Below are 11055 nucleotides of genomic sequence, written 5' to 3'. Positions count from 1 at the left end.
ATCAATAGCAGACAAACGTCACAAACATTTAATGAAAAAATCTTATTCTCTGTGTAAGATTTGAGGTTTTCACGGCGGTGACTATGAATAATGCCGTCTTCTGGGATGTGTCGACGCGTGGATCTTGTGTAAACCGACGTTTCGGAAGAACGTATCGCCTCAATATTCAGTCACCAGTCGACTGGTGACTCAGTCAGCAGCCACTCTGCTCGCAGATTTTACTGCCTTCAAGATGGAGGCGATACCTTCAACCGAAACGTCAATTTACACCAGATCTTCACGGCGCCACATCCAAGAAGACGGAATTCTTCAATCTTCTTCTTGTATGGCATAAGCCAACCCATGAAACTAGTTAGGCTAATTAAAACATGCTTAAATGAATCCCATAAAACAGGCTAGTCTAGGAGATGCTATACAATTTACACCAGATCTTCACGGCGCCACATCCAAGAAGACGGAATTCTTCAATCTTCTTCTTGTATGGCATAAGCCAACCCATGAAACTAGTTAGGCTAATTAAAACATGCTTAAATGAATCCCATAAAACAGGCTAGTCTAGGAGATGCTATACAATTCGACGCTATGTGGCCTTGAAATATTCCACAAAATTTTAAATTTCAATACACTATAAAACTTGCTGGCTACCGAAGTGTACCAGGAAAGCAATAGTCCTTGACTAACGGTAACACTTCAATTTCATAAATATTGTGCTAAACTTAAGAGCACGACAACCACAAACGCAAAGTCAGGACACAGTAGCATGTCTCTCTTTTTTTTTTTTTTCGTTCCACTACGGTTTATTGTCTTTTGGATGTCAAGGCAACAGACTTAATCTATTTGTCCTTAGTTTCTTTGTTAAATATGGTGGTGTCCCTCATGGCAGACCATCTGTCCCCACCCACTGTTTCATTATTTCCTGGATTCGCAAGCAAAACACTGAGAACTCTGGGAAGTATATAAAGAGAGGAAAGGAGTCAGTTACGTATACAGAAACCAACAGCCAAGAAACACAACTGTTTAGGCTCCAACATCAAAATGGCTCTCTGCAGAACTGTAAGTCATACAAGACTTTCCATAATTATTTTCAGATATGCAGTGATTATCACAGTTCAATTTGACAGAGTTGCTAGCGAGCTTAAAACTTCTCACTTAATATATCTCGAGGTCGACTGAACAATACAATACGACAATACAAATACTGAAAAATAAATATCAGCCATTGTTGTCAAACAGAGATATTGGGTTTTCGGACTTTATCCATCGTCCTGGTTTTAAGATAACTAAGAAAAACACGAGGTTTCGGAAACTGGATCTGTTTCCGTCCTCAGGTGAGGGAAAACACCTATTCTGTTGGGTCCCTTAGAAAGAGCTAGCCTCAATCACTGGACAAACCGATGTCACAAAACATGAAGATTATAAACACCTGAGACCAGGCTAAATCCATGAGAGCTAATAAGAAAAATATACATTACAAATTGTTCCAAATACGTACAAGCGTGGAACCAGGATAGATAGAGCCGTAGAAACGTCGTGTTTTTCTCAGTTATCTTAAAACCAGGACGATGGATAAAGTCCGAAAACCCAGTATCTCTGTGTGTTATACACTATCGTCAGAATCCTATAGTAACTAATTGTTGTCAAATGTTGGCAAAAAATGGAAACGATTTACACTAAGTCTGTAGAATAAAGCATACGCTGAACTAACTATCCATAGGAACTCAAACGCTAGGGGATTCCCGGTTGTCGTGATACCCGAAGATTCAAGCAAAGTAATCCGTAGATGCAGCGTCTGTTTGACAAATTTCCGTCATGAAATCTACTTGAATGAGTCCAGTCTACTGAAAAACTTCTCATTACGTAAAAAATATATAAAAAGGTAGAGCTATCCCTGTAAGAGACCGTGGAGGCCCATTGGGTTGTGAGATGTTGAGGCTCCCACATTTTCTCTAGACAATCAGCTCACAGATGCCAGTGAGGTTGTCAGCCTTACGCGCCGGAAGCCCTTCACCCCCAGGAAAATTCCTGGTACTCATTTCTGTTAGAGGCTCAGTCGACCCCAGGGCCATAGTGCGGCTGGAAGAATTAAGTTAAACGAAAAATCCAATGATTTCATCGGGAATCGGACCCGCGACCTTCCGACTTGTAGCATAGTGCCTCAATCAACTACGTTACCGCGCTGGCCTCCTTACTTGGAGAGTACTGGGCTCAAATCTCAGTCAGGCGACCGGCTACCCTGGGTTATTTCACGAAGCTCTTAGCAACGAAGGATAAAAGAACCATTAATTGGAGAGGATTTCGAAGGAAGGAGTCATGTGCTAATCATGGTAATTTTCAAGGCATTTGCTTGGAAGCAATGACGGAAAGCACCAGCCATCTTAGTCAAAATAACTGGTGTACCGGCCGAGATTTAAACTGAAACGGCTGTAAGTGATAGCTCTCAAGGTTCACTTCTGTCTCGCCAGGCAAGTTCTGAAACAATGTCATGACCACTTCATTCCACATACCTTTTAATTCATTATCCACTGATCATCATATAAGTCTTAGCTACACAATCTGAGATACTGAGGGCGTCGTTAAATAAATCAGGGATAAAATAAAATACCATAATTTGATAATTTATAATTGTATTACATCATAAAACGCAATGGCTTTAGCCCGCGAGCGAACTATACCGACCGAGCTACCGCCGCTTGTCAGCGAAGTTAGTGCCAATTTTAGAGGATAGAGGGTGTCACGTGGTCAGCGCAATGCATCCCCACGGTAGTTAATTTCGGTTTTCTAGACCGCAGCCGCTGTTTCCTTGAAATAGCTCCTCAATATCCTCACGAGGCTGAGTGAACCCCTTTCCAGACCCACTACTTCTCAGGAAATGTGGTAGCGCCGGGATCAAACCCGGGACCTCTGGATCTGTAGCCAGGAACTCTGACCACTAGATCACAGAGGCGGTGGGTGGGTAATATTAAAATAGATCTTAGAGAGATTGGATGGGGTGGTATGGATTGGATTGATGTGGCTGAGGATAGGGACCAGTGGAAGGCTTTTGTGAATACTCTAATGAACCTTCAGGTTCCAAAAATATTGGAAATTTTTTGAGTAGCTGCGTGACTGGCAGGAGTTTAAGAAGGGCTCTGCTCCATAAAGTGAGTGTCAGTTAGTTAGTCAGTGACTTATGCATTCGTTCGTTAGAATTGATTTGCATGTACGTGTATGAGCACAGATATGCAGAATGTTTCCATACACTGGGCAGACATATATTCTTCAGGACGAAAATAACTTTACAAAATAAGACGTCACTGCGTAGACACTCCTCTTTTAAATCGAAACAGTGAATTTTATTATGATTTCTATATTCTGGGGCATAACGCCATGTAGTCCGTTGAATTTCAGCCGACGTTTCGGAGGAACATGTTGCTTCAATCCTCACGACCTAAGAATAAACCTAGCAAGAAACCTGCGTGGAAGTAGAGGCGACATGTTCCTCCGAAACGTCTGCTGACTTTCAACGGAGTACACGGCGCTATATCCCAGAAGAGAGAACTCTTCATAACCACCGCTGTGAGAACCCCAGACCCTGCATAGCGCTATATCCCAGGAGACAGAACTCTTCATACCCATCGCTGTGAGAACCTGAAATCCTATGTGGTGAATTTTATTACTGCATGACGCCAATTGCAGTAATGCAGCGGTAGCAGAACCGGAAGACTGAACACCATGTTCGGTCCTCAGAACAAACTTTCCTAAAATCCTCCCTTCTGATTTCCTGTCAGTTCTTATCCATATTTTCCAAGAAGTTTCCTTAGCAAAATTCTCCTTTCTCTGCCTGCTTCTTGGCACTTGATTGGCTTACTCTTTGACCACGAAGATGGAGACAGTACATTCCTCCGAAACGCCTATTAACTTCTTATAACATAAGATGAAATTTGATTTAATCCTTCATTACAACGAAGCAAACGAAAGCTCCAACCTCTATGAATAAGCTACAAAGTCGAAGAGTACGTATAGCACCTACCGTTTCGGAGGTATGTGCTGCCTCCATCTTCAGGGTCGAACCTAGCAAGACAACAGCTATGAAATAGATGGTAAGTAGATTGGTATGGGTCTAACGAAATATCGACACCAGATGAAGTGATGGCTATTTTACAGGGCCTTTTCCTCGCAGTGGCGGTGGCGATAGTGGCGCTGGTGATTGGTGCTCCAGCCGAGACGGAACTCCTGGAGCAGTCGGAGCCGAAAGAGACGCTCAAGCCCGCAAATTCCTATGGTTTAGGCTATGGATACGGACTCTATGGTGGTTACCCTTATGGCTATAGTCACCATGGTCTGTACGGATGGGGTAAGCAAGCCCTCAGACATCAACACTGACTTTGCTGGCGAGGCCGAGCACAATTCACTTGACCGACCTGACCGAAATACGGTCAGAGGCGTGAGTGAGTGAGTGAGAGCCCGCATAGGAGTGACCAGTAGTAGTAAGACCCCTTCTGTCGTCGTAGAAGAAGAGGCCCCATTTTAAAACATGCAAAAGTTTGGAAACAACAAACATATCACTTATACACGTTCACTTCCGTCTTAAATGTTACTTTATTTAGAATTACTAATTTGCATAAAAGTAAAGTTGTCCCTATGCTTAACTAATTAAGCACTATGCCATGAAGGCGTATGGGGTCAATAGTTGCAGATGAGTGGTCAGCTTCACACACCGGCCGCTTTAACCCCGGGAAAGAGCCCCTGGTACCCATTAAATAGGAGGCTGGGTGGGCCCAAGAGCCGGTCTGGACGACGTGGAGAAAATTATTATCCCTACCCAGTAGCCAGTCGCTATACAGACTGAGCTATCCCCAGTCCTATTACTCCATTACTCCTTTACATAAAAATTAAGAATTAACCGTTAGAAATTGCATATTTTTAATGGTTTATTTTTAATTTTTATTTTTACGTAAATGAGTAATTGTAAACAAACTTACATTTAAGACGAAAGTGAACGTGTGTGACACATCACTGCAATGGGATGCTGAGATGCAATATTAACAAAAATATGATCAAGGTTCCCGATCGAGCCAGAAACCAAGCATGACTGTGCTGTTGAAAGACACACCCAGACACGTTAATTAACTGAATTTCGGATGTAATTTTTATCGGGTTGATATCCTTAACAAAGCAATATTAAAAGACAATATTTCTTGTGCATTAGTTAAGGACACTTTCAGTCTATAGAAAATATAACGTTCAATGTTAGGATAATAGACGAATGATAAATCGGAAATTGTATGGAGAGATGCAGCCATGGCCTAACCGAGGTTTTACCCAGGCATTTACCTGTACGGACTAAGAAGAACCACGAAATACGTCATGCTGAACGTGAGTCTCGGCGAAGATTCGAACCGGAAACATCCCAAAATACGATTCTAGATTCTTCCCGCTACGCCAACCCTCTCGATCTGATAATTATTAAATTATCTTCTTTCGTTATTGAGTCTGTTACTTTTCATATTGGTATAAAGAAATAAATCGAAGTTCTTACGCCCGAAAATAACCGTGTAGAAAGAAGTATGTGTCACGTGTGAATTACGTGCTTCAGAATATGTTCCAGACCCAATGATACGTGCATTCAGGCACATAATATTGTAATTCACTTCTCAGTCACTGGGCATGCGCAGTTTATATAATAAAACCGCAATTACTTCATGCCACATCACACAAAGTATTCATGCGCGTTCCTTTCACATCGTATTCGGGTGATCATATGAATAAACTGCTTAATATGCCATCTATCTCATATCTGGGACGAAAATGAGATAACACATTTTTCTTGATTCTCACTATTGTGTTGCGCTCTCTCCACATGTTCCCATAGGTTTCAGAATGTACTGTCATGATTTTGAGTGATTATAGACTGGCTTTGGATTGGTAACAAAATTTACTGAAAACTTATACACACGACTGGGAACTACAAGCAATTACAGCGCAACAGCAAACCTTGACAATTCACAAATCATCATAGCACACGCTAAGTCTTTTCCATCATGCTGTGTCTTCTCCAGCCGTTCCCTGGAAACGGCTTCTAACAATAGAGATTCTTCAGCTTCACGCGCTCAGTTCCTCTCTTCACAGCCTCCCGTGCAGAACTCTACTGAACCAACTTTGCTCCTTGCTTGTAACATCTCGGTACGGACCACGTAGAAACACCCCGTTTCCATTGTTGCAGTCCATTATTAAAATTCTGCTGCCTAGCAACGGAAAAATGTTTACCGAGCCGTTGCCCCAAAACGGTCTGGAGTCACTGCTTAGCAACGGATCTAGACGTCAAAGTATTTTTATCTAAGTCACATTTAAACTGCAGCTCATTCCTTAAGTTCAAAACCATTTTCCCGAAAATCGGTGTTGGTGGACATAGTTCACTCCAGCACTCAGGTGCTATATTAACAAAACAAAACGACCCTGATTTTAAAGCATTATGGTGTCAACAGAGATTTCGTTATATTTTTTCTTTCTCAACCGCGATAGTATTCTAGAGACCCTGGACAATTTTTAGGCTTTTTTCCTTTATTTTAAAGTAATAAAAGCAGGCTTATGAGATCACCATGCTGTCTGTGTTTCCCCCTTATCAACTTTTGAATACCTAAACCAGTCTTTATGAAACTTTGTATGGCGCTTTAGCCGATCTCAACGGTGTGCTCACATCAGTCTGCGTGTCTGTATGTGTATCCCCCTTTCGTTGCTAGGCAACTGCTCGGTAAAAACGTTACTGCGGCAACGAAAACACACGAAACAATATAAAAAATGTTTAACGATTCGTTTTCCCGTGTCGTATCAAAGGAAATGTAGGAGATTAGGTTTTTCAAGAACTTTCTTCTTACACGTATATACTAAATTTCGAAGATGTACTTATAACATACATTTTAATCATCTCGAAACCCTTTAGATGTACGGAGAAAATTTACTGGACATTAAACGTCTGCTGTCTACATTTTTCAATCGAAACATCCTACTCTGAGATAACATTTAGCGAGATACACACAGGAACGCACTTAGGGCTTCAAGTAAACTCTTTGTTATACACGTCTAATTTCAATTAGAATTTACAGGGCTCGACAACGTTTCGTAAAACTATTAAGTACAAAATTTAATAACCGCGCCATAGCTCAAGCGGTTATTCGCTGGCTTCCCATCGCGGCGGCCCAAGTTCGATCCCGGGTCTGGTCAAGTGAGATTTGTGGTGGACAAAGTGGCGCTGGGGCAGGTTTTCTCCGAGTACTTCGGTTTCCCCTGCCAATCTTTATTCCACCAATTGCTCCACAATCATACTCACCTATCATCTGGGGCTGGTACAATAGGCCAGAAGTGGCCGTAGTACAAGGGACTTAGTCGCATCCCACTAGCAATAAAAAAAGCACAATTAATTAGAATCCGTCAAACAGTTCTCGAGATGAAGGACACTCAAGAGACGGGTAGAAAGGCAGAAATGACCAATCCAGTCACTCTTAGAAGACAGAAAGACGAGAACGTGTAATTATGGAAAAGAGAATCGTGATCTTTCTGGGCCTAAATGTCATGAATTAATTTCCATATCATTAACTTAAACACAAGAGCACCATTAACGCATTAGGTTTTTAATTAATAAGTAATTACAAAGCCTTGCCGGTCACGGTAGCAGAGTGGTCTAAGGCATGCACTCTCTTCGGCTGCTCGGAAACCGGGATCGTGGGTTCGAATCCCACTCAGGGCATGGATGTTTGGTATGTGTATGTGTGTATGTGCGTTTTTCTGTTTGTGTACAGATAGAGGGCTTGAGATGAGCTGATCACCCGCCCAAGGAGTCCTACCGAATGTCTAAGATCTAGTAAACCGAAGTGAAACGGATAGTTTCATGGAGGTAGGCGAAGGCCCAAATTGGGGCTGTACGCCAAAGAGAAAAAATATATAAAGCCTGATATGTTTCAGCTATAAACAGCTATGTTCAGAGGTGTCCAACTGTAAAAATAAATTTTTAATGTAAATAATAATTACAATTAATTCATGTAAATGTTCCTCCGGAAATATGATGCCCCTGAAGATGATCATGTACGAGTATGACAGAAGTACAGAGTGTCGCCAAAGGCACTTCACCGAGATCGTATTCCAGTTCCAGTGGGAGGGGAATACTACTTTATTTACAGAAAAATACAAATTGACTAAACACACCAAGAACACAACAGCTGACGGAAACAAATGCTACTATAACACTGTTAGCATATGTTGCAAACAAAAATCTCAACGCAAGTAAAGCATAATCACACTTCACTGCATCGGTAAAGGAACTTTTAGGACACCCGGTATGTCGGGGTTCATGTTCACTTCTTAATTCAAAACTGATTCCCTTAGACAGTATCGTAGTTGTATTTGATTTTGTTATATAAATCGTATTTGCAGTGTATATTCATTTTGTGTAGTGTGTTCTTTATTGTTTTTATATATGCCGTGTGTTATCTTGTGTGATGTGTGTTGTGTATTTGTGTAGTACCACTGCCACCGGGTAAAAACCCATTTGCAGTTTAAATATAATAATAAATATGAAGAAAGCAGTCTTCTGGGATGTGGCACCGTGTAGATGTGGTGTTAACCGACGTTTTGGAGGAACGTATCGCCTCCATCTTCAGGGTAGAAGGATGGAGGCGGTACGTTCCCCCGAAACGACGGTTAACATCACATCTACACGGTGCCACATCCCAGAAGACCGCTTTCTTCATAGTCACCGCCGTGAAATCCTCAAATCTTACATAATAATAAATACTTTGAGGTTTAATTTCGCGTAAACAGTGCATCTGTAACAATGGCCCCTATAAAATGTAATCTCATTATGTTTTTCTTGTGTGTTGCAGGTTACCCTTACTATGGTTACGGTTATGGATATGGACACGGCCTGTACTCCTCCTANTGTAGTACCACTGCCACCGGGTAAAAACCCATTTGCAGTTTAAATATAATAATAAATATGAAGAAAGCAGTCTTCTGGGATGTGGCACCGTGTAGATGTGGTGTTAACCGACGTTTTGGAGGAACGTATCGCCTCCATCTTCAGGGTAGAAGGATGGAGGCGGTACGTTCCCCCGAAACGACGGTTAACATCACATCTACACGGTGCCACATCCCAGAAGACCGCTTTCTTCATAGTCACCGCCGTGAAATCCTCAAATCTTACATAATAATAAATACTTTGAGGTTTAATTTCGCGTAAACAGTGCATCTGTAACAATGGCCCCTATAAAATGTAATCTCATTATGTTTTTCTTGTGTGTTGCAGGTTACCCTTACTATGGTTACGGTTATGGATATGGACACGGCCTGTACTCCTCCTATGGCTCCTACGGCTATTACCCCAGCTACTGGTGGTGAAGGCTCAACATACACTTCAAAACACAATGAGGCTACATGAGTAATAAAATCGACACTTGTATATTTTAACATTTCTATCGTGCAGAAACATGTCGAAGAGCTGAACGCATAAACAGAGGGCGAATATCTATCATAAAGATAAAAAAGAAGTAAGAATTAAGAAAACATACTACGTATATCGAGATATGTTATGTATATTTCTCATTACGACAGAACTCAAAATATATGCTCAATCGTTCCGTAATTTTTGTTTTTTGTACTTGTCCGACGTACGGTGGCGTAGCTGATTGAGGCACTATGCTACAAGCCGCAACATAGCGGGTTCGATTTCCGATGAGGTCACTGGATTTTTTCAATTGATATAATCATTGCAGTCGCACAATGGTCCTGGGGTCGACTCAGGCTCTAACAGAAATTAGTATCAGGAAAGTTGTTGGGGGTAAAGGACGGCCGGAACGTAAGGCTGACATCCTAACCGCCATCTGTGAGCCGATTGTCTATAAAAATGTGGGAACCTCGACGTCTCACAACCCTAAGGACTAAAACGGCCTGTCTGTCTTTTTTTCTTTTTACCTAATAAAACAGTTAAGAATAAAGCAATGCCGTAAGATGTGTTCATGTGAGAGATCGTAATAAAAAACGTATATATATATATATATATATATATATATATATATGTATTTACGTGACCTAAGAAATTACTCAGTACTGGCATCACTTAACATACATGAATGCTGAGGAGAATATCTGAATTTGTTACAGTGGAAACAGCAGTACTTATCTTGCATAATGAGGGATGCCACCATACGAACCTTCGCGAAACATTGTTGCGCAATCAAATGGAGGAATATAACATTTGAGACCTAAAGCACGCCATGTGAAAAATGAGAAATACATTCGAAATTTTTGTCAGAAACTCCTAAAGGAGATGGGCAGGGCATGTAGCACGAATGGGGGAGACGAGGAATGCATATAGGATATTGGTGGGAAACCCAGAAGGAAAGAGACCACTGGGAAGACCAAGGTGTAGGTGGGTGGACAATATTAAAATGGATCTTAAAGAGATAGGATGGGATGGTATGAATTGGATTCATCTGGGTTAGGATAGGAACCAGTGGAGGGCTCTTGTGAACACGGTAATGAACCTTGAGGTTCCATAAAATGCTGGGAAATTCTTGAGTAGCTGCAGAATTGGCGGCTCCTCAAGAAGGGCTCAGCTCCATAAGTAAGTAAGTAAACCCCTAAAGGAAGAGGCCACTTTAGACATTCAGGCATAAATCTGACGACTATATTAAATGTTAACACTCTCCCTGTGCAGTTCGACATGAAGACGTATGGGTGAGTGGAGGTATAGCTCCACGCATCATCCAGCCTGTAGCCAGTCGCTATACCGGCTCAATAAATTTGTTCATATTCTATATTAACTAAGCACCACGCACTTTTAATATCGGCAATAAATGGGTGCGAGATATCAGCTTCACGCTTCTGCCGCTTTACCCCAGAATCTCTGTACGCACCAGAACCGGTCCGAATGCGGCAAGTCACTGCCTCTGCCAGTTATCGAACTCCGATTCTCTGATCGCCCAGCCTGTAGCCAAGTTACTACATTGAGTTACGCTGTCTCTTCAGAGAGACACAAGTTTGTTGCCGGTAGAAAAGAAGGATAATATTAAATAATTATCTCAA

General features: G+C 41.7%; 1 protein-coding gene across 1 annotated transcript; it reads left to right on the top strand.

Moving 5' to 3' along the window:
* Positions 1-996: 996 nt before the first annotated feature.
* On the top strand, positions 997-9397 carry LOC117282102 (prisilkin-39-like). The gene is made up of 3 exons (XM_033750424.1): positions 997-1053; positions 4144-4333; positions 9278-9397. Exons 1-3 carry the CDS (start codon positions 1036-1038, stop codon positions 9367-9369), a joined length of 300 nt encoding a protein of 99 aa, XP_033606315.1. The 5' UTR covers positions 997-1035; the 3' UTR covers positions 9370-9397.
* The last annotated feature ends 1658 nt before the right edge of the window (positions 9398-11055 follow it).

This window comes from Cryptotermes secundus, unplaced genomic scaffold (assembly GCF_002891405.2).
Source record: "Cryptotermes secundus unplaced genomic scaffold, Csec_1.0 scaffold201, whole genome shotgun sequence".
NCBI lineage: Eukaryota > Metazoa > Arthropoda > Insecta > Blattodea > Kalotermitidae > Cryptotermes > Cryptotermes secundus.
Note: the sequence above shows the minus strand (reverse complement) of the source record. Positions and strands in the feature narration are given on the sequence as shown.